Source organism: Sinohyriopsis cumingii, chromosome 1 (assembly GCF_028554795.1).
Source record: "Sinohyriopsis cumingii isolate HCF-2022 chromosome 1, ASM2855479v2, whole genome shotgun sequence".
Classification (NCBI taxonomy): Eukaryota; Metazoa; Mollusca; class Bivalvia; order Unionida; family Unionidae; genus Sinohyriopsis; species Sinohyriopsis cumingii.
Window position 1 is genome coordinate 101,648,343 of NC_142961.1, and position 26,716 is coordinate 101,675,058.

Sequence of the window (26,716 nt, forward strand, 5' to 3'; positions counted from 1 at the left end):
ATATGCGTTGGGTCTCTCTTTACTGTTGTATAATATGTAAGCATTGGGTCAGTCTTTACTTTTGTATAATATGTATGCATTGGGTCAGTCTTTACTGTTGTATAACATGTATGCAATCAGTCAGTCTTTACTATTGTACAACATGTATGCATGGAGTCAATTTTTATTGTTGTATAACACATATGCGTTGGGTCCCTCTTTACAGTTGGATAATATATATGTATGGGGTCAGTCTTCACTATTGTAAGAAAAGTTACATTAATGCAAAATGACCAAATTATACACCCCATCCTGTGCACATTATACAACAAAATACACTACCTGGAATATAATGGACTAGGATGTATGCTGTCCTGGTTTCAAGTATGAGCATTCCAATTTGGCATTTCACTCTATTTTTGATTGCTGCTTTCCATAATGTCTTTGATATCTCTGGCCGTCTTGTAGATTTCATCAATGCCTATTCTTACATTAGCCCCTGTCATTATCTTTATTAATACGTCATAGTTTTCCACACCAATTAGCCCTTTTTCTTCAAGAACAGACAACAAGTCATCCATACTGTCTACTTTTTCCAGAGGATTTGGGTCAAGGTATGTTCTTGCCATTCTTTTTATGCTCTTCAATGAGTCTTTTGTTATAAGTCCATCTAATTTAACACAAAGCTCATTGTGTTTTGCTTTTGCATCAATCTGAAAAAATATAAAGACAGTGAGTGAAGAAAACAAAATTGGAAATACTTTTAACTAAACATAATTATATACATATTTTAAATTTTTCTTGGGTTGTATCGAATGTTTGTAATGTTAACTCCAAATTTAAATGTTATTTTCATATTGCATAAACATACCCTTTTTACTTTGGGGAACTGAAAGTTCGATCATTAAATAATTTTTAAAGGTGGAATATTTATTTCCAGTCAAACATGAACTTGTAAAGAAAACATGTGTGAAAGGTTTTTCAATTATTATCATAACTTACCTTGCAAATGTGTTCTACTTCTTCAGTGTACAGTATAGAATGATTCCCATAAGGCTGTGTAAAAGGGGGTTCATACAGTATGCTGACATTATGGCAAGGTTGTCTTTATGTGCAGAAAAATATGTATTGCCTTATATAAAAAAATGAAACTTTCAATATTTCCCACCTAATCAAATGATCATTTTATTATAAACAGGAGGCACTTTCTATAACAATTTTATTGCATGTTGTGTGATGCAAAATCTTTTTATCAACAAACATTTATGTATGAAACTGATGCAAGCCTTTTCCAGCTTGTAAGTATCCTTCGTTCACTACAACATACTTTCCATTCTACAAGTATCCAAAATTCACTATAACATACTTAAGTTTCCATTCTGTCAATAACCTAATATACCTTATTACATGCTTTCCAGTCTGTAAGTATCCTACATCAATAAAATGCTTTCATGTTTGTTGATATATTACATCCATGATAACATTCTTTCCAGTCTGTATTTGTCCTACATTCACTATAACATACTTTCCAGTCTGTATGTATCCTACATCCACTGTAACATACTTTCCAGACTGTAAGTATCCTACATCCAATGCAACATACTTTCCAGTCTCTATGTATCCTACATCCACTGTAACATACTTTCCAGTCTGTAAATATCCTACATCCAATGCAACATAATTTCCAGTCTCTATGTATCCTACATCCACTGTAACATACTTTCCAGTCTGTATGTATCCTACATCCAATGTAACATACTTTCCAATCTGTATGTATCCTACATCCACTATAAGACATACTTCAACATCTATTACATTTGTCAGCATCCTACATGAACAAAATTTATTTCAAATCCGTAAGTATCCTACATCCACTATAACAAACTTTCCACTTTGTATGTATCCTACATCCAATGTAACATACTTTCCAATTTGTATGTATCCTACATCCACTATAAGACATACTTCAACATCTATTACATTTGTCAGCATCCTACATGAACAAAATAAATTATTTCAAATCCGTAATTATCCTACATCCACTATAACAAGCTTTCCACTTTGTATGTATCCTACATCCACTATAACATGCTTTCCAGTTTGTAAGTATTCTACATCCACTATAATATACTTTCCAGTCTGTATGTATCCTATATCCACTATAACATGCTTTCCAGTCTGCATGTATCTTATATCCACTATACATACTTTCCAGTCTGTAATTATGCTACATCAACTATAAATTGATTTCCAGTATGTATGCATCCTACATCCAATACAACATGCTTTCTAGTCTGTATGTATCCTACATCCACTATAACATGCTTTCCGGTCAGCATGTATCCTACATGTACTATATCATGCTTTCCAGTCTGTAAGTATCCTACATCCACTATAACAAGCTTTCCAGTCTGTAAGTATGCTACATCCACTATAACATTAGCTTTCCAGTCTGTAAGTATTCTACATCCACAATAAAAAGCTTTCCAGTCTGTAAGTATTCTACATCCACTATAACAAGCTTTCCAGTCTGAAAGTATCCTACATCCACTATAACAAACTTTCCAGTCTGTAAGTTTCCTACATGTACTATAAAATGCTTTCCAAACTGTAAGTATCCTACATTCACTATAAAAAGCTTTCCAGTCTGTAAGTATCCTACATCCACAATAACAAGCTTTCCAGTCTGTAAGTATCATACATCCACTGTAACAAGCTTTCCAATCTGTAAGTATCCTACATCCACTATAACAAGCTTTTCAGTCTGTGAGTTTCCTACATGTACTATAAAATGCTTTCCAAACTGTAAGTATCCTACTTCCACTATAACAAGCCTTCCAATCTGTAACTATCCTACATCCACTATAAAAAGCTTTCCAAACTGTACGTATCCTGCATCCACTATAACAAGCTTTCCAAATTTAAAGTATCCTACATTCACTATAACATGCTTTCCAATCTGTACATATCCTACATCCACTATAACAAGCTTTCCAAATTTAAAGTATCTTACATTCACCATAGCATGCTTTCCAAACTGGTAGTATCCTACATCCACTATAACAAGCTTTAAAATTTGTAAGTATCCTGCATCCACTATAACAACCTTTCAAAACTGTAAGTATCCTACATCCACTATAATAAGCTTTGCAAATTGTAAGTATCCTACATTCACTATAACATTCTTTCCAATCTGTATGTATCCTACATCCACTATAACATGCTTTCCAGTTTGTAACTATCCTACATCCACTATAACATGCTTTACAGTCTGTATGTATCTTACATCCACTATAACATGCTTTCCAAACTGTAAGGATTCTATTTCCACTATAACAAGCTTTCCAAACTGTAAGTATCCAACATTCACTATAACATGCTTTCCAAACTGAAAGTATCCAACATCCATTATAACAAGGTTTCCAGTCAGAGTATTCTACATCCACTATAACAAGCTTTACAGTCTGAGTATCACACATCCACTACAACAAGCTTTCCAGTCTGTAAGTATCCTATATCTACTATAACAATCTTTCCAATCTGTAAGTATTCTACATCCACTATAACAAGCTTTCCAGTCTGTAAGTATCCTACATCCACTATAACAAGATTTCCAAACTGTAAGAATCCTACATCCACAATAACAAGCATTCAAAACTGTAAGTATCCTACATTCACTATAACATGCTTTCCAATATGTAAATATCCTACATCCACTATAACATGCTTTCCAGTTTGTAAGTATTCTACATCCACTATAACATACTTTCCAGTCTGTATGTATCCTACATCGACTATAACATGCTTTCCGGTCCGTAAGTATTCTACATCCACTATAACATGTTTCCAGTCTGCGGATCCTACATCCACTATAACAAGCTTTCGAGTCAGTAAGTATCCTACATCATCTATAACAAGCTTTCCAGTCTGTAAGTATTCTACATCCACTAAAACAAGCTTTCCAATCTGTAAAAGTCCTACATCCACTATGACAAGCTTTCCAAACTGTAAGTATCCTACCTCCACTATAACAAGCTTTCCAATCTCGAAATATCCTTCATCCACTACAAAAAGCTTTCCAAACTGTAAGCATCCTACATTCACTATATCATGCTTTCCATTCTGTATGTATCCTACAACCACTATAACAAGCTTTCCAAACTTTAAGTATCCTACATTCACTATAGCTTGCTTTCCAAACTGATAGTATCCTACATCAACTATAACAAGCTTTATAAACTATAAGTATCCTACATCCACTATAACATGCTTTCCAGACTGTAAGTATCCTACATTCACTATAACATCCATTCCAACTGTATGTATCCTACATCCACTATAACATGCTTTCCAGTCTGTAAGTATCCTACATCCACAATAACAAGCTTTCCAGTCTGCATGTATCCTACATCCACTATAACATGCTTTCCAAACTGGAATTATTCTACATCCACTATAAAAAGCTTTCCAAACTGTAAGTATCCTACTTTCACTATAACATGCTTTCAAAACTGTGAGTGTCCTACATGCACTATAAGAAGTTTCCCAATCTGAGTATCCTACATCCACTATAACAAGCTTTCCAGTCTGAAAGTATCCTACATCGACTATAACAAGCTTTCCAGTCTGTAAGTATCCTACATCGACTATAACTAGCTTTCCAAACTGTAAGTATCCTACATTCACTATAACATGCTTTCCAAACTGTAAGTATCCTACATCCACTTAACAAGCTTTCCAGTCTGAGTCTCATACATCCACTATAACATGCTGTGCAGTTTATAAGTATCCGACATCCATTATAACAAGCTTTCCAGTCTGAGTATCTTACATCCACTATAACATGCTTTCCAAACTGAAAGTATCCTACATCCAATATGACCAGCTTTCCAGTCTGTATGTATTCTACATCTAATATAACATGCTTTCCAAACTGTAAGTATCCTACATCCACTATAACATGCTTTCCAGTCTGTAAGTATCCTACATCCACTATAACAAGCTTTCCTGTCTGTAATTATCTTCCATCCACTATAACTAGCTTTCCAATCTGTAAGTATTCTACATCCATAATAACAAGCTTGCTAGTGCTCAAGTATCCTACATCCATTATAACATGCTTTCCAAACTGTAATTATCCTAAATCCAATATAACATGCTTTCCAGTCTGTATGTTTCCTACATCCACTATAACATGCTTTCCAAACTCTAAGTTTTCTACATCCACTGTAACAAGCTTTGAAAATTGTATTCACTATGAAAACCTTTCCAGTCTGAGTATCATACATCCACTATGACAAGCTTTGCAATCTGTAAGTATCCTACATCCACTATAACAAGCTTTCCAGTCAGTAATTATCCTACATCCACTATAACAAGATTTCCAATCTGTAAGTATTGTACATCCATTATAACATGCTTTCCAGTTTGTATGTATCCTACATCCACCTCAACATGCTTTAGAAACTGTAATTATCCTAAATCAACTATAACATGCTTTCCAATCTGTATGTATCCTACATCCACTATAACAAGCTTTCCAAACTGTAAGTATCCGACATTCACTAGAACATGCTTCCCAATCTGTAAGTATCCTGTATCCACTATAACATGCTTTCCAGTTTCTATGTATCCGAGATCCATTATAACATGCTTTCCAATCTGTATGTATCCTACATCCACTATAACATTCTTTCCAAACTGTAATTATTCTAAATCCACTTTAACATGCTTTCCAGTCTGTATGTATCCTACATCCACCATAACATGCTTTCCAAACTCTAAGTATTCTACATCCACTATAACAAGGTTTCCAAATTTAAAGTATCCTACATTCACTATAACATGCTTTCCAATCTGTACATATCCTACATCCACTATAACAAGCTTTCCAAATTTAAAGTATCTTACATTCACCATAGCATGCTTTCCAAACTGGTAGTATCCTCCATCCACTATAACAAGCTTTAAAATTTGTAAGTATCCTGCATCCACTATAACAACCTTTCAAAACTGTAAGTATCCTACGTCCACTATAACAAGCTTTCCAAATTGTAAGTATCCTACATTCACTATAACATTCTTTCCAATCTGTAAGTATCCTACATCCACTATAACATGCTTTCCAGTTTGTAACTATCCTACATCCACTATAACATGCTTTACAGTCTGTATGTATCTTACATCCACTATAACATGCTTTCCAAACTGTAAGGATTCTATTTCCACTATAACAAGCTTTCCAAACTGTAAGTATCCAACATTCACTATAACATGCTTTCCAAACTGAAAGTATCCAACATCCATTATAACAAGGTTTCCAGTCAGAGTATTCTACATCCACTATAACAAGCTTTACAGTCTGAGTATCACACATCCACTACAACAAGCTTTCCAGTCTGTAAGTATCCTATATCTACTATAACAATCTTTCCAATCTGTAAGTATTCTACATCCACTATAACAAGCTTTCCAGTCTGTAAGTATCCTACATCCACTATAACAAGATTTCCAAACTGTAAGAATCCTACAACCACAATAACAAGCATTCAAAACTGTAAGTATCCTACATTCACTATCACATGCTTTCCAATATGTAAATATCCTACATCCACTATAACATGCTTTCCAGTTTGTAAGTATTCTACATCCACTATAACATACTTTCCAGTCTGTATGTATCCTACATCGACTATAACATACTTTCCGGTCTGTAAGTATCCTACATCCACTATAACATGTTTCCAGTCTGCGGATCCTACATCCACTATAACAAGCTTTCGAGTCAGTAAGTATCCTACATCATCTATAACAAGCTTTCCAGTCTGTAAGTATCCTACATCCACTAAAACAAGCTTTCCAATCTGTAAAAGTCCTACATCCACTATGACAAGCTTTCCAAACTGTAAGTATCCTACTTCCACTGTAACAAGCTTTCCAATCTCGAAATATCCTACATCCACTATAAAAAGCTTTCCAAACTGTAAGCATCCTACATTCACTATATCATGCTTTCCATTCTGTATGTATCCTACATCCACTATAACAAGCTTTCCAAACTTTAAGTATCCTACATTCACTATAGCTTGCTTTCCAAACCGTTAGTATCCTACATGAACTATAACAAGCTTTATAAACTATAAGTATCCTACATCCACTATAACATGCTTTCCAGACTGTAAGTATCCTACATTCACTATAACATCCATTCCAACTGTATGTATCCTACATCCACTATAACATGCTTTCCAGTCTGTAAGTATCCTACATCCACAATAACAAGCTTTCCAGTCTGCATGTATCCTACATCCACTATAACATGCTTTCCAAACTGGAATTATTCTACATCCACTATAAAAAGCTTTCCAAACTGTAAGTATCCTACTTTCACTATAACATGCTTTCAAAACTGTGAGTGTCCTACATGCACTATAAGAAGTTTCCCAATCTGAGTATCCTACATCCACTATAACAAGCTTTCCAGTCTGAAACTATCCTACATCGACTATAACAAGCTTTCCAGTCTGTAAGTATCCTACATCGACTATAACTAGCTTTCCAAACTGTAAGTATCCTACATTCACTATAACATGCTTTCCAAACTGTAAGTATCCTACATCCACTTAACAAGCTTTCCAGTCTGAGTCTCATACATCCACTATAACATGCTGTGCAGTTTATAAGTATCCGACATCCATTATAACAAGCTTTCCAGTCTGAGTATCTTACATCCACTATAACATGCTTTCCAAACTGAAAGTATCCTACATCCAATATGACCAGCTTTCCAGTCTGTATGTATTCTACATCTAATATAACATGCTTTCCAAACTGTAAGTATCCTACATCCACTATAACATGCTTTCCAGTCTGTAAGTATCCTACATCCACTATAACAAGCTTTCCTGTCTGTAAGTGTCCTATATCCACTATAACAAGCTTTCCAGTCTGTAATTATCTTCCATCCACTATAACTAGCTTTCCAATCTGTAAGTATTCTACATCCATAATAACAAGCTTGCTAGTGCTCAAGTATCCTACATCCATTATAACATGCTTTCCAAACTGTAATTATCCTAAATCCAATATAACATGCTTTCCAGTCTGTATGTTTCCTACATCCACTATAACATGCTTTCCAAACTCTAAGTTTTCTACATCCACTGTAACAAGCTTTGAAAATTGTATTCACTATGAAAACCTTTCCAGTCTGAGTATCATACATCCACTATGACAAGCTTTGCAATCTGTAAGTATCCTACATCCACTATAACAAGCTTTCCAGTCAGTAAGTATCCTACATCCACTATAACAAGATTTCCAATCTGTAAGTATTGTACATCCATTATAACATGCTTTCCAGTTTGTATGTATCCTACATCCACCTCAACATGCTTTAGAAACTGTAATTATCCTAAATCAACTATAACATGCTTTCCAATCTGTATGTATCCTACATCCACTATAACAAGCTTTCCAAACTGTAAGTATCCGACATTCACTAGAACATGCTTCCCAATCTGTAAGTATCCTGTATCCACTATAACATGCTTTCCAGTTTCTATGTATCCGAGATCCATTATAACATGCTTTCCAATCTGTATGTATCCTACATCCACTATAACATTCTTTCCAAACTGTAATTATTCTAAATCCACTTTAACATGCTTTCCAGTCTGTATGTATCCTACATCCACCATAACATGCTTTCCAAACTCTAAGTGTTCTACATCCACTATAACAAGGTTTCCAAATTTAAAGTATCCTACATTCACTATAACATGCTTTCCAATCTGTACATATCCTACATCCACTATAACAAGCTTTCCAAATTTAAAGTATCTTACATTCACCATAGCATGCTTTCCAAACTGGTAGTATCCTCCATCCACTATAACAAGCTTTAAAATTTGTAAGTATCCTGCATCCACTATAACAACCTTTCAAAACTGTAAGTATCCTACGTCCACTATAACAAGCTTTCCAAATTGTAAGTATCCTACATTCACTATAACATTCTTTCCAATCTGTAAGTATCCTACATCCACTATAACATGCTTTCCAGTTTGTAACTATCCTACATCCACTATAACATGCTTTACAGTCTGTATGTATCTTACATCCACTATAACATGCTTTCCAAACTGTAAGGATTCTATTTCCACTATAACAAGCTTTCCAAACTGTAAGTATCCAACATTCACTATAACATGCTTTCCAAACTGAAAGTATCCAACATCCATTATAACAAGGTTTCCAGTCAGAGTATTCTACATCCACTATAACAAGCTTTACAGTCTGAGTATCACACATCCACTACAACAAGCTTTCCAGTCTGTAAGTATCCTATATCTACTATAACAATCTTTCCAATCTGTAAGTATTCTACACCCACTATAACAAGCTTTCCAGTCTGTAAGTATCCTACATCCACTATAACAAGATTTCCAAACTGTAAGAATCCTACAACCACAATAACAAGCATTCAAAACTGTAAGTATCCTACATTCACTATCACATGCTTTCCAATATGTAAATATCCTACATCCACTATAACATGCTTTCCAGTTTGTAAGTATTCTACATCCACTATAACATACTTTCCAGTCTGTATGTATCCTACATCGACTATAACATACTTTCCGGTCTGTAAGTATCCTACATCCACTATAACATGTTTCCAGTCTGCGGATCCTACATCCACTATAACAAGCTTTCGAGTCAGTAAGTATCCTACATCATCTATAACAAGCTTTCCAGTCTGTAAGTATCCTACATCCACTAAAACAAGCTTTCCAATCTGTAAAAGTCCTACATCCACTATGACAAGCTTTCCAAACTGTAAGTATCCTACTTCCACTGTAACAAGCTTTCCAATCTCGAAATATCCTACATCCACTATAAAAAGCTTTCCAAACTGTAAGCATCCTACATTCACTATATCATGCTTTCCATTCTGTATGTATCCTACATCCACTATAACAAGCTTTCCAAACTTTAAGTATCCTACATTCACTATAGCTTGCTTTCCAAACCGTTAGTATCCTACATCAACTATAACAAGCTTTATAAACTATAAGTATCCTACATCCACTATAACATGCTTTCCAGACTGTAAGTATCCTACATTCACTATAACATCCATTCCAACTGTATGTATCCTACATCCACTATAACATGCTTTCCAGTCTGTAAGTATCCTACATCCACAATAACAAGCTTTCCAGTCTGCATGTATCCTACATCCACTATAACATGCTTTCCAAACTGTAATTATTCTACATCCACTACAAAAAGCTTTCCAAAGTGTAAGTATCCTACTTTCACTATAACATGCTTTCAAAACTGTGAGTGTCCTATATGCACTATAAGAAGTTTCCCAATCTGAGTACCCTACATCCACTATAACAAGCTTTCCAGTCTGAAAGTATCCTACATCGACTATAACAAGCTTTCCAGTCTGTAAGTATCCTACATCGACTATAACTAGCTTTCCAAACTGTAAGTATCCTACATTCACTATAACATGCTTTCCAAACTGTAAGTATCCTACATCCACTTAACAAGCTTTCCAGTCTGAGTCTCATACATCCACTATAACATGCTGTGCAGTTTATAAGTATCCGACATCCATTATAACAAGCTTTCCAGTCTGCAAGTATCCTAGATCCACTATAACAAGCTTTCCAAACTGTAAGTATCCTACATCCAATATGACATGCTGTCCAATCTGTAAATATCCTACATCCACTATAACATGCTTTCTACTCTGTAAGTATCCCACATCTACTATATCATGCTTTCCAGTCTGTAAGTATCCTACACGTACTATATCATGCTTTCCAGTCTGTAAGTATCCTACATGTACTATATCATGCCTTCCAGTCTGTAAGTATCCTACATCTACTAAATCATGCTTTCCAATCTCTAAGTATCCTACATCCACTATAACAGGCTTTCCAGACTGTAAGTATCCTACAGTTTGTATGTATCTTACATCCACTATAACATGCTTTACACTTTGCAAGTATTCTACATCCACTATAACATACTTTCCAGTCTGTATGTATCAATCATCCACTATACAAACTTTCCAGTCTGTAAGTATCCTACATAGACTATAACAAGCTTTCCAGTCTGAGTATCTTACATCAACTATAACATGCTTTCCAAACTGAAAGTATCCTACATCCAATATGACCAGCTTTCCAGTCTGTATGTATTCTACATCTAATATAACATGCTTTCCAAACTGTAAGTATCCTACATCCACTATAACATGCTTTCCAGTCTGTAAGTATCCTACATCCACTATAACAAGCTTTCCTGTCTGTAAGTGTCCTATATCCACTATAACAAGCTTTCCAGTCTGTAATTATCGTCCATCCACTATAACTAGCTTTCCAATCTGTAAGTATTCTACATCCATAATAACAAGCTTGCTAGTGTGCAAGTATCCTACATCCATTATAACATGCTTTCCAAACTGTAATTATCCTAAATCCAATATAACATGCTTTCCAGTCTGTATGTTTCCTACATCCACTATAACATGCTTTCCAAATTCTAAGTTTTCTACATCCACTGTAACAAGCTTTGAAAATTGTATTCACTATGAAAACCTTTCCAGTCTGAGTATCATACATCCACTATGACAAGCTTTGCAATCTGTAAGTATCCAACATCCACTATAACAAGCTTTCCAGTCAGTAAGTATCCTACATGTACAATAAAATGCTCTCCAAACTATGAGTATCCTACTTCCATCATGACATACTTTCCACACTGTTAGTATCCAGCATCCACTATAACCAGCTTTCCAATATGTAAGAATCCTACATCCACTATAACAAGCTTTCCTAACTGTAAGTATCCTACATCCACTATAACAAGATTTCCAATCTGTAAGTATTGTACATCCATTATAACATGCTTTCCAGTCTGTATGTATTCTACATCCACCTCAACATGCTTTAGAAACTGTAATTATCCTAAATCAACTATAACATGCTTTCCAATCTGTATGTATCCTACATCCACTATAACAAGCTTTCCAAACTGTAAGTATCCGACATTCACTAGAACATGCTTCCCAATCTGTAAGTATCCTGTATCCACTATAACATGCTTTCCAGTTTCTATGTATCCGAGATCCATTATAACATGCTTTCCAATCTGTATGTATCCTACATCCACTATAACATTCTTTCCAAACTGTAATTATTCTAAATCCACTTTAACATGCTTTCCAGTCTGTATGTATCCTACATCCACCATAACATGCTTTCCAAACTCTAAGTATTCTACATCCACTATAACAAGGTTTCCAAAGTGTAAGTATCATACATTCACTATAACAACCTTTCCAGTCAGAGTCATACATCCACTATAACAAGTTTCCAGTCTGTAAGTATCCTACATCCACTATAACAAGCTTTCCAGAATGTAAGTATCCTACATTCACTTTAACATACTTTCCAATCTGTAAGTATCCTACATCCACTATAACATGCTTTCAAGTTTATGTGTATCCTAGATCCACTATAACATGCTTTCCACTTTGTAAGTATTCTACATCCTCTATAAAATGCTTTCCAGCATGTATGCATCTTACATCCAGTATACAAGCATTCCAGTCTGTAAGTATCCTACATGTACACTAAAATGCTTTCCAAACTGTAAGTAACCTAATTCCACTATAACATGCTTTCCAAACCGTAAATGTCCCACATCCACTATAACAAGCTTTCCAAACTGTAAGTATCCTACATCCACTATAAAAAGCTTTCCAAACTGTAAGTATCCTACATTCACTATAAAAAACGTTCAAACCTGTAAGTATCCTACATTCGCTATAACAAGCTTTCCAAAATGTAAGTATCCTACATCCACTATAACAAGCTTTCCAAACTGTAAGTATACTACATCCACTATAACAAGCTTTCCAGTCTGAGTATCCTACATCCACTATCACAAGCTTTCCAGTCTGCAAGTATCCGACATCCACTATAACACGCTTTCCATTCTGTAAGTATCCTACATCCACTATAACATGCTTTCCAAACTGTAAGTATCTAACATCCATTATAACAAGCCTTCCTGTCTGTAAGTATCCTACATCCACTATAACAAGCTTTCCAGTCTGTAATTATCCTAGATCCACAATAATAAGCTTTCCAATCTATTAGTATTCTACATCCACAATAACAGCCTTTCCAGTCTGTAAATATCCTAAATCCACTATAACATTCTTTCCAGTCTGTATGTATCCTACATCCACTATAACATCAGTTCCAAACTGTAAGCATACTACATTAACTATAACATACTTTCCAGTCTGTATGTATCTTACGTCCACTATAACATGCTTTCCAAACTCTAACTATTCTATATCCACAATAACAAGCTTTCCAAAGTGTAAGTGTCCTACATCCACTATAACAAGCTTTCCCGTCTGTAATTATCCTACGCTCACTATGACAAGCTTTCCAGTCTTTAAGTATTCTACATCCACTATAACAAGCTTTCCAGTCCGTAAGTATCCTACATGCATTATAAAATATTTTCCAAACTGTAAGTATCCTACTTCCACCATAACACGCTTTCCAAACTATAAGTATCCTACATTAAATCTAACAAGCTTTCCAATCTGTATGAATTCTACATCTACTATAACAGGTTTTCCAAACTGTAAGTATCCTACATCCACTATAACAAGCTTTCCAAACTGTAAATATCCGACATTCACTATAACATACTTTCCAATCTGTAAGTATCCTGTATCCACTATAACATGCTTTCCAGTTTCTATGTATCCTACATCCACTATAACATGCTTTCCAGTTTGTAAGTATTCTACATCCACTATAACATACTTTCCAGTCTGTATGTATCTTACAACCACTATACAAACATTCCAGTCTGTAAGTATCCTACATCCACAATAACAAGCTTTCAAATCTGTAAGTATACTACATGTACTATAAAATGCTTTCCAAGCTGTAACTTTCCTACTTCCACTGTAACATGCTTTCCAAACTGTAAGTATCCTACATCCACTATAACAAGCTCTCCAAACTGTAAGTATCATATTTCCACTATAAGATGCTTTCCAACCTGTAAATATCCTACATTGACTGTAACATGCATTCCGAACTGTAGGTATTCTACATTACTATCACAAGCTTTCCAGTCTGTAAGTATCCTACATCCACTATAAACTGCTTTCCAGTCTGTATGTATCCTACATCAACTATAACATGGTTTCCAAACTGTAAGTATCCTACATCCACTATAACATGCTTTCCAGTCTGTATGTATCCTACATCCACTATATAACATGCTTTCCAAACTCTAATTATTCTACATCCTCTATAACAAGCTTTCCAAACTGTAAGTATCCTACATCCACTATAACAAGCTTTCCAAACTGTAAGTATCATACATTCACTACAACGTGCTTTTCAAACTGTAAGTATCCTACATCCACTATAGCAAGCTTTCCAGTCTGAGTATCATACATCCACTATAACAACCTTTCCAGTCTCTAAATATCCTACATCCATTATAAGAAGCTTTCCAGTCTGTAAGTATCCTACATCCCTATAACAAGCTTTCCAGTCTGTAAATATCCTACATCCACTATAACATGCTTTCCAATCTGTAAATATCCTACATCCACTATGACAAGCTTTCCAGTCTGAGTATCCTACATTCACTATTATGTGCTTTCCAGCCTGTAAATATCCTACATCCACTATAATATGCTTTCCAATCTGGAACTATCCTACATACACTATCACAAGCTTTCCGGTCTGTAAATATCCTACATCCACTATCACAAGCTTTCCAGTCTGTAAATATCATACATCCACTATAACAAGCTTTCCAATCTGTGAATATTTTGCATCTACTATAACAAGCTTTCCAGTCTGAGTATCATACATCCACCATAACAATCTTTCCTGTCTGTAAATGTCCTGCATCCACTATAACAAGCTTTCCAGTCTGTAAGTATCCTACATCCTCTACAACAAGTTTTCCAATCCGTAAATATCCTACATCCAATATAACAAGCTTTCTAGTCTGTAAGTATCATACATCCAATATAACAAGCTTTCCAGTCTGTATCCTACATCCACTATAACAATCTTTCCAATCTGTAAGTATCCTACATCCACTATAACAAGTATTCCAGTCTGTAAGTATCCTACATCCACTATAACAAGCTTTCCAGTCTGTAAGTATCCTACATCCTCTACAACAAGCTTTCCAATCTGTAAGTATCCTACATCCTCTATAACAAGCTTTCTAATCTGTAAGTATCCTACATCCACTATAACAAGCTTTCCATTCTGTAAGTATCCTACGTTTACTATAAAATGCTTTTCAAACTGTCAGTATCCTACTTCCACTATAACATGCTTTCCAAACTGTAAGTATCCTACATCTACTGTAACAAGCTTTCCAATCTGTAAGTATCCAACATCCACTATAACATGCTTTCCAGTTTGTATGTATCCTACATCCACTATAACATGCTTTCCAGTTTGTAAGTATCCTACATCCAGTATAACAAATTTTCCAATCTGTAAGTATCCTACATCCACTATAACAAGCTTTCCAATTTGTGAGTATCCTTCATCCACTGTAACAAGCTTTACAGTCTGTAATTATCCTATATCCACTATGACAAGCTTTACGATCTGTAAGTATTCTGCATCCACTGTAACAAGCTTTCCACTCAGTAAGTATCGTACATCCACTATAACACACTTTTCAGTCTGTATGTATCCTACATCCACTATAACATGCTTTCCAGTCTGAGTAACATACATCCACTATAACAAGCTTTCCAGTCTGTAAGTATCCAACATCCACTATAACAAGCTTTCCAAACTGTAAGCATCCTACATCAACTATAACATGCTTTCAGTCTGTATATAGCCTACATCCACTATAACATGCTTTCCAGTCTGTAAATATCCTTCTTCCACTATAACAAGCTTTCCAGTCTGTAATTATCCTACATCCACTATAACAAGCTTTCCAGTCTGTAATTATCCTACATCCACTATAACAAGCTTTCCAGTCTGTAAGTATTCTACATCTACTATAACAAGCTTTCCAGTCTGTAATTATCCTACATCCACTGTAACATGCTTTCCATTCTGTTAGTATCCTACATCCACTATAACATGCTTTCCAATCTGTAAGTATCCTACATCCACTATAACATGCTTTCCAAACTGTAAGGATCCTACATCAACTATAACATGCTTTCCATTCCGTTAGTATCCTACATCCACTATAACATGCTTTCAGTCTCTATGTATCGTACATCCACTATAACAAGCTTTCCAGTCTGTAATTATTCTACATCTACTATAACAAGCTTTCCAGTCTGTAATTATCCTACATCCACTATAACATGCTTTCCAATCTGTAAGTATCCTACATCCACTATAACATGCTTTCCAAACTGTAAGGATCCTACATCAACTATAACATGCTTTCCAGTCTGTAAGTATCCTACATCCACTATAACAAGCTTTCCAGTCTGTTAGTATCCAACATCCACTATAACAAGGTTTCCAAACTGTAAGCATCCTACATCAACTATAACATGCTTTCACTCTGTATGTATCTTGCATCTACTATAACAAGCTTTCCAGTCTGTAATTATCCTACATCCACTATAACATGCTTTCAGTCTGCATGTATCCTACATCCACTATAACAAGCTTTCCAAACTGTAGGCATCCTGCATCAACTATAACATGCTTTCAGTCTGTATGTATCCTACATCAGCTATAACTTGCTTCCAGTCTGTATGTATCCTACATCCACTATAACAAGCTTTCCAGTCTGTAAGTATCCTACATCAACTATGACAAGATTTCAGTCTGTATGTATCCTACATCCGCTATAACATGCTTTCAGTCTGTATGTATCCTACATCCACTATAACAAGCTTTCCAGTCTGTAAGTATCCTACATCCAGTATAACAAGCTTTTCAGTCTGTAAGTATCCTACATCCAGTATAACAATCTTTTCAGTCTGTAAGTATCCTACATCCACTCTAACATGCTTTTCAGTCTGTAAGTATCCTACATCCACTATAACATGCTTTTCAGTCTGTATGTATCCTAGATCCACTATAACATGCTTTCCAGACTGTATGTATCCTACATCCTTTATAACATGCTTTTCAGCCTGTAAGTATCCTACATCCACTATAACATTCTTTCCAGTCTGTATGTATCCTACATCCACTATAACATGCTTTTCAGTCTGTAAGTATCCTACGTCCACTATAACATGCTTTCCAGGCTATAAGTATGCAATAACCACTATTATAATAACTTACTTTATAAAATGAATTAAATATAAAATGAAAGCCATCTCAGAAACTTCAAAGATACATTAAACATGTTTCTGGATATGTTCGTTTAAGTTTGGCCAACAGGATGTAGATGTTCCCTATAATTTGTGTCTGCTTCACACCCACCCATGCAAATTCTTTCTATCACTTTATCTTACTTGATGTTAAAACAACACCTTCATTTCTCCTTTACACTCTTAAATGGTTATATTAAACAACATGACTTAACATTCAAAGATTCATTAAAAGAGTACTGTGACAAAACGAGCTATTTAATATTATTAACAAGCATTAGTCCCTTTTCTACAAGTATAACTACCATCTTTGTTCAAACTTAAGCACATTTCTCAACCTGTTTGAAATTAAGGACCACATGTATCAAGCAAATGCTAGCGTATTTAAATGTAAGGGGTGCCAATTTAAGAGATTTCAGCATTTTACAGATCAAAATGCCATGCATATGACTTGAACAATATTATGAATAGTTACATTTATTACTTAATAACTTTTAAACACATGGGTTGACGTTTGTAATTTTTCAGTTTGTTTCTTGCATATATTAAATCTACACAAAACAATGCAATTCATAATTTTGTGCCAATATATCATCATCAGAACACCCATTTCCCTTGCTGTGAACAACTTAAAATCCCATGCCAGTACAATGACATGTGTACTGAATTTATATTGTGTACCTGACTTTTGTCATTGCAAGTTGCAAACAAGATGTTTACTAGATTATATTATGATTCTATTTTGTAATTCATCCCCACAAGATGTGACATAATGCATCTTCTCATGCCACATTACATCCCCTACCTGACATAGCTTGTAACACTTCAACCATCGGATCAGAAAAGTACTTCCAACTGTACACATGTTCATTTTCTGTAACTCAGATCCAAGTAAACAACCTATGCATATCTTAATATCTTGTTTTTAATCTACCGTCATGGACCAACTGTTATTCATACAATATAGATAAATGTAATAGTATGAAGTTAAAACATACTTTATCTGCTGTGAAGAACTTATAATAACATGTCAGTATACTATTGTGACAACGCCTATTCCACATGCTGTGAAAAACATATAATACCATGTCAGTATACTCGTGTGACAACACCTATTTCACATGCTGTGGACAAATTATAGTAATATGTCAGTATGCTCTCTTGACAACACCTATTCCACATGCTGTGGACAACTTATAATAGCATATCAGTATACTCTTGTGACAACGCCTATTCCACATGCTGTGAACAACTAATAACATGTCAGTATACTCTTGTGACAATACCTATTTCACATGCTGTGGACATCTTATAATAACATGTCAGTATCCACTCGTGACAACACCTATTCCACACGCTACAGACAACTTATAACAGCATATCAGAACAATATCATGGCAATACATATTTCACCTGTTTCAGCTAACACATGTAACTGGTTATCTCAGCTTAATTTGAAGGATACTCAGGATACTTTGTTGTTCTATGAAGTGACATGGGTGGTAATGTCAATCACTAAATGAGGAAAACACTTGGACAAAGCATGCATTGGAACAGTTACTACGTTTCCAGTCAGTCTATATACTAGTTACATTAAATTTTAACAAGTATTACTGCAGGTGTTTACTGTGAAATATATACATTTTTTTGTTGTTGTGGGGTTTAACACCATTTTTCAGTACATGATAGGCTATACATGGTGGTCAGTATTAATGGTGGAGGAAGAACCCGGGAAAAACCCTGGAAAGAACCACCAACCCATGAGAAGCTACTGGCAGGCTTTCTTACATACCCACATTGGCCGAATCCTAGACTCGAACTCACGCAGACAGAGGTGAGATGGCAGTGATCCGTAACGGAGAGCGCTTTAGACCACTTGACCACTCGGGGCCCCCGAAATATATACAACCTAACTGCTTAGGAGAACTCTGAGATGTCATAATGTCTTTCATATACTTTTAAAGACAATCTTTATAATACATCTGTAGTGAATTCATAAAATACCATATTAAGCAAATCTTAGCTAAATGTTATTTTAAATGAAATCATTAAATTGTTTGAATAATATCAAGTATTGTTAAGCAGATGATTGAAGTCATACAAGGTTTATCTAGTTTAGCTGAATTAAATATGCAAAAATGTGCGATTATATATGCCACACGATTAAAAACTGACCGAGTTAATCAAATCTCAAAATAGCCAAATGATTGAAATGACTTAGTGGTAAATCTGAATATCATGGACCTGACATTAAATGACTTTGAAGGACCTTTGATGTTATAGACTCTAAATGACTTTGAAATACATTTTGATGCTTTGGACTTTAAATGACTGAAGTATATTTAGATGCCATGGACTTTAAATGGCTTTGAATTACATTTGGATGTTATCGACTCTAAATTACTTTGAGGTACATTTGAATGCTTAATGGACTCTAAATGACTTTAAGTACATTTGGATGCATTGGACTCTAAATGGCTTTGACGTACATTTAGATGTTATGGACTCTTAATGACTTTGAGGTACATTTGGATGCCTTGGACTCTAAATGGCTTTTAAGTACATTTGGATGTTATGGACTCTAAATTACTTTGAGGTACATTTGAATGTCTAATGGAGTCTAAATGATTCTGAAGTACATCTGTATGCCTTAGACTCTAAATGACATTTAGATCCCTTGGATTCTACAATACTTTCAAGTACATATAGATACATATACTGATAAACTGTGGATTCAACTGACATTGAAGTATATTCCTATGCCATGTCTTTTAAGTACGTTTGGATTCCTTGGCCTCTAAATGACTTTGAAGTACATTTTGATTCCTTTGACTCTAAATGACCTTTAAGTACGCTTGGATTCATTAAATTCTAAATGACTTTGAAGTATGTTTAGATGACTCTGACATTAAATAACTATCAAGTAAATGTGGATGTCTTGGACTCAGAATGACTTTAAAGCATATGTTGATGCCCTAGACTCATAAACTTCTATGTCTTTGATGACATGACAATGTCATTTCTGTACTCAAGAGGTGTTATGAAAGATTTGTAATGTGGAACAATATCTATTCACTTAAACACTAAAGTAGTTATGAAATAAATATTTTTATGATATAATTCTCTATCCTTTAAGACTTTTCAGCTACCTTAAAATTTTTTATATATACATTGTAATTATTATTATCATTATCCTCCTTTCTGATTTTCAGTTTTCTGATTTCATTATTATATTGTTTTATAAACTGACCAGTTATATCATATATTTATATTTTACAAACTCATAAAATATTTTATAAATATATGAATGGTGCAAAAATGCTACACAAACTTCTAGGACTTTTTTCAATGATCTTACAAACAAAATATTAATTTAACCACCCTGTATGTATGCTTCTTGCAACTGCACTGAATTCCATAATATTATAATGTTATAAACTCTATATGAATATGTTCTGGTGAATAAATACTGTTCAAACAAAACTGTTTTCAATGGATGATTGACAGAGGAAATCATCTTGAATGAACACAGTTAAGGCTCTGCCACCAGCTTTGAAGTGGAACAACATTAAATTCAGAGAAAGCAAAATATTTTCATTTCAGCATAATAGGCTGTCAGGTATTTATGTGTCCTGCGTCATTCATCTTAAATTAAGATGTGACACAAAGTCCATTTAAAACCTCTTTACATACTGAAAATTATTCAAATTCTGCAATTTATTATTTTCATGTCATCCGTGTATAATTAAGTTTTCATATTTAAAATTCTGAGGTCCACTCTAAAGAACACACAGATTCATAGATACAGAATGGAAATTCTATTTTCAGAGTGTGTCTTTAAGGAATACTGATTCTTGGGTACAAAGTAGGACTGCTAAGTTCAGAGTGTGTATCTAATGAATACTGATTGAGTACAAAGTAGGACTGCTAAGTTCAGAGTCTGTATCTAATGCATACTGACTCTCATGGGTATAAAATATAACTACTATGTTCATTCAGAGAACAACAGCTCCACAAATACCATTTCGATAAACTAATAACTGGGATCTAAGCTCACTTGTCATAACAAGGGATTTCATTAAAAATAACATTTAGATCATATTTTGTAATTTACTTACAGATGGTTCTGCCGTGACACTACTAGTGCTTGCTGTTCCTGAAATATATATTACAGGAAACAGTTAAAGACGTGTGTATACAACATGCAGACATGTTTTAAAATGTGTTACATTATATAAATATTACAAATTGTTAAACAAATAGATAGTCATATCTATTTCAGAAAATAATATGGAAAATGGCAATTTAACAGGCAATTTGGCAAGGAACTAGATCTGCATTGATTAATCAAATACATCAAGAGAAATTAAAATTAAGTCAAATGTTTATATGTTGATGATGTATACCTATAGCAATATCCATTACTATCAAAAACAATATTAATGTTGATAATGTTTGTCTATAGCAATATCCATTACTATTATAAACAATATTAATGTTGATGATGTTTACCTATAGCAATATCCATTACTATTATAAACAACATTAATGTTGATGATGTTTAGCTATAGCAATATCCATTACTATTATAAACAATATTAATGTTGATAATGTTTACCTATAACAATATCCATTACTATTACAAACAATATTAATGTTGATAATGTTTACCTATAACAATATCCATTACTATTATAAACAACATTAATGTTGATAATGTTTACCTATAGCAATACCCATTACTATCACAAACAATATTAATGTTGATAATGTTTACCTATAACAATATCCATTACTATTATAAACAATATTATGTATCAGAAAAGTATATAGGTATGTTTACAAGTTATGAAGGAAAAGGTATTTCTAAACATTAGGCCCAAACTGCTGTGAGCAAAATGACAAAAAAGAATCTTGAGTTTCATGATTCTAATACAATTATGAAAAATAAAGACACTTATCCTTACAACAGAAATCTAGAGATGGGATATTCGCTTGGTCCATTGCTTATGTAAAGACTCCTACAATTCTCCATATTCTCAATTTGCATATAACTTACACTAGTATGTTATGGTGCAATACTCACATTAAATACTTCCTTCCATTACCACAAGGGCACTGTCAGCATCAGAGGAAGAACAATGACCATCCTTCACTTTGCAGATGATATTAATGGTTTAGCAGGGGATGAAAAAGAACTGGCTGACTTGGTTGAGCGCCTTGACACAACTTCCATGCATACAGTATGGAGATTAGCACCGAAAGAAAAACAACTGATGACAAACAAAACCAATGGCATCAGTGCAGAAATAAGGGTCCGTGGAAAGAAGCTGGAAAGAGTCACGAGCTTCAAGTACTTCGGATCAATAATCACAGATGAGGGCTCCAGAACTACTTTGCAAGATTGCCCAGACAACAGCAGCAATAACATGGGTGAGACTAATATGGAAAGATACCAACATTGCTTTTGGTTCCAAGATAAGGCTGATGTGCTCGATTGTCATATTAATCTTTCTGTATGCTTGTGAAACATGGACGCTCACATCAGATCTACAAAGAAGGATTCAAACCTTCGAAATGAGACGCTACCGCAAGATCTTGGGCATCTCATACATTGACCATGTAACCAACGACGAAGTCCTCATCAGGATCCAAGGAACCATAGGAGCCTATGAAATACACTTGACCACTGTATAAAAGCACAAAGTGAAGTGGTATGGTCATGTCTCAACATCATCTGTAATGGCAAAACAATCTTGCAAGGCACAGTGCGAAGGTGCGGAAGTAGAGGCAGACAAAAAAAAGAGGTGGGAAGACAACATTAAAAAGTGGACAGGCATGGGATTTGGAGATTCCCAAAGGGCACTAGAGAACAGGGAAAGATGGGAAGAATTGGTTATAAGGTCAACTGTGGTGCCCCAACGACCTCTTGGTTAAGGGATTGATGATGATGACTCTCAACATATATACATCTGGATGATACAATTTGCTTCAATATGTAATAATAAATACAGACTGAAAATAAATTCTAATTATTTGAAGCAGAAATGTACTCTAGTCTGCCTTTGGTCCATTAGGAATAACACAATAATTGCTAACAATTTATTTTTCCAAATTTATAAAACCTTCCACTGATAGGATACGGTCTGGTTTTAAATTTGTAGGTGTGACAGGACTCAACAATCCTCAACTCAACTGTAACTGTGCCAAGCATATGTGCATAAGTTTAAAGACAGGAGTTGAGGTATGATTTATAATGGACCCAAGGCAAACTAGAAAACTGGATGAAATACCTTGAACAAGTTGTGAGCTTTGCTGCAGATATGAGACAGACATACATATGAACTCAAGGATAACTAGCTCCCTAAACATATAAGAAAGTTTGACAAGAATGCGAAGTGGGTCTGACACTACTCATCTCAGAAAATGGCATGCATTTGGTTGTGAAAGACAATTAATACAAAAGCTCAAAAGCTCAAGTGGAAAGAATAGTATGGAACATGTTCTTACCTTGCTTTTTTGACAGGAATTGCTTGGATTCATCTTGGTCATCACTTAATCTCTTCTTCTGTGCCTTGGTACCTGAAAGGTCATATATAATCATGAGCAACATGATAAAATATAATACAGGACACAAGAAAAAGCATAAACCTTATGAACAATAATGCTAAAGGAAGTAAAGATCTCCTGAAACTCATCTTTTCTTTTTATTTCGAGATCCTATGTCAAATAAAATAATAGGCAAAAGTAGGCAGATGATACCAAAGTTGCATGATTCAAATAAACCCACCATCTGTTCTTATAAATATTTAACCAAGAAGAGCTATAACATATTTATTGTGACTAATAATTACATGAGGTAGACTTGAAAGGATTTTCCGATAGATTTTCCATTATAGCCGTTAATTACAAGTTTGAGATATACTCTGTCAATCGGTATGTGCAAAACAAACATATGATCCAAAATGCTGATCAAGGACCCTAACCTGACTTCTAAAACCCTATGTATCAAGGACGTTCTTAAACATGATAATGGGCTTATAACTAGTATTGTTACCATTATTGTTGTTACCACTACCGGCAATGAAGATTTCTATACTCTTTGATAATTTAGTTGTTAGATTATTCACATTTGAATCAGTTACAAGTATTACTTTATATAGGTACAACCTTAGGTAATCAGTTACAAGTATTACTGGTTATAGGTACAACCTTAGGTAATCAGTTACAATATTACTTTCTATTGGTACAACCCTAAGTAATCAGTTACAAGTATTACTTTTTGTAGGTACAACTTCAGGTAATCAGTTACAGGTATTACTTGTTATAGGTACAACCTTAGGTATTGATTAAGTTATCACTAATAGTTTTGGGTGGTAAATCTTCATCCAGTATATTAATCATCTTTACAGTTACATTTTTCATGCTCTCTTAAGCATATTTTTGGCTAATCTATGCAATTATATTACACATATTACATTTAATACCTGTACATACCTCCATAATACTCATAGAGAAGGGTATACAGAGAGTATGGTGTCATGTAAACAGGGATTTGATATTTCAAGTATATTTAGTTTAGTTCATCATGCTTTCCATGAGCTAGTATGAGTGCAATGCTAAGTGCAATACTAAATGTTATAATCCAAAGTAACATAGATTAGTGAATCAGTATCATGTTTACTATAACATGGATGTTAATTTCTTCTAGCTTGACTGACCATTTGTGATTTTTGTCATGTTTGATAGAAGGGTGGTCTGCTTTATGGCTTCCGCAAGCTCACGGTCTTCAGCACATAGCATCATACATCTTCCAGAAGAAGACCCTTACTCCCTCAGGCTTTCAGATTCTGTTTTTTTTTCTCTTGGCATTTTTGTACCAAGTTGGGTTTTACAGGGTCGGGTTGCTAGCCCTATGCCTAACCCTCCTCCTTTTACACCCGGGCTTGGGCGGAGTTCTCAAGATCATCTGGACTGGCTAAAACAATCTTGCAAGGCACAGTGAAAACGTACAGAAGTAGAGGCAGACAAAAAAAGAGGTGGGAAGACAACATTAAGGAGTGGAAAGGCATGGGATTTGGAGGTTCCCAAAGGGCACTAGAGAACAGGGAGAGATGGGGAGAATTGGTTGTGAAGTCATCTGTGGTGCTCAAATGACAACTTGGGTTAAGGGATTGATGATGACGAATCTCAACATATATACATCTGGATGCTACAATTTGTTTCAATATTTGATAATAAATACAGACTGGAAATAAATTCTAATTATTTAAAAGGAGAAATGTACCCTGGTCTGCCTTTGGTCCATTATGAATAAAACAATAATTGCTAACAATTTATTTTTCCAAATTTATAAAACCTTCCACTGATAGGATACGGTCTGGTTTTAAACTTGTACGTGTGATGGGACTCAACAATCCTCAACTAAACTGTAACTGTATCAAGTATATGTGCATAATTTTAAAGACAGGAGTTGAGGTATGATTTATAATGCACCCAAGACAGACTAGAAAACTGGATGAACTACCTTGAACAAGGTGCAAGCTTTGCTGCAGATATGAGACAGACATACAGATGAACTCAGGGATAACTAGGACCCTCAACATATAAGAAAGTTTAACAAGAAGGCCGAGTGAGTCTGACACTACTCATCTCAGAAAATGGCATGCATTTGGTTGTGAAAGAATATTAATACAAAAGCTCAAGTGGAAAGAAATGTACGGAACATGTTCTTACTTCGCTTTTTTGACAGAAGTTGCTTGGATTCATCTTGGTCATCACTTAATGTCTTCTTCTGTGCCTTGGCACCTAAAAGGTCATGTATAATCATGAGCGACATCATTAAATATAATACATGACACAACAAAATGCATAAATCTTATGAACAATACTGCTAAAGGCTGTAAAGATCTGCTGAAACTCATGTTTTCTTTTTAATTTGAGATCCCATGTCAAATAAAATAATAGGCAACAGTAGGCAGATTATATTAAAGTTGCATGATTCAAATAAACCCACCATCTGTTCTTATAAATATTTAATCAAGAAGCAGCTATAACATATTTATAGTGACGAACAATTACACGAGGTAGACTGGAAAGGATTTTCCGACAGATTTTCCTTTATAGCCGTTAATTACAAGATTGAGATATCCCCTGTCAATCGGTATGTGCAAAACAAACATATGATCCAAAATACTGATCAAGGACCCTAACCTGACTTCTAAAACCCTATGTATCAAGGACGTTCTTAAACATGCTTATTACATACATATATGTAACTATCGATGTTGTCCAAGGCATATACACATGTAGGAAAATTATAGAAAGTAACCATCTTGG

At 34.6% G+C, this 26,716-nt stretch overlaps 1 protein-coding gene across 1 annotated transcript; it reads right to left on the reverse strand.

Annotated features, from left to right (window-relative positions):
* Nucleotides 1–213: 213 nt before the first annotated feature.
* On the reverse strand, nt 214–26,216 carry LOC149807450 (uncharacterized). The gene is made up of 4 exons (XM_089956089.1): nt 26,114–26,216; nt 23,888–23,959; nt 21,496–21,533; nt 214–692 (listed from the first exon to the last, which is right to left on the reverse strand). Exons 1-4 carry the CDS (start codon nt 26,214–26,216, stop codon nt 393–395), a joined length of 513 nt encoding a protein of 170 aa, XP_089812215.1. The 3' UTR covers nt 214–392.
* Nucleotides 26,217–26,716: the final 500 nt, after the last annotated feature.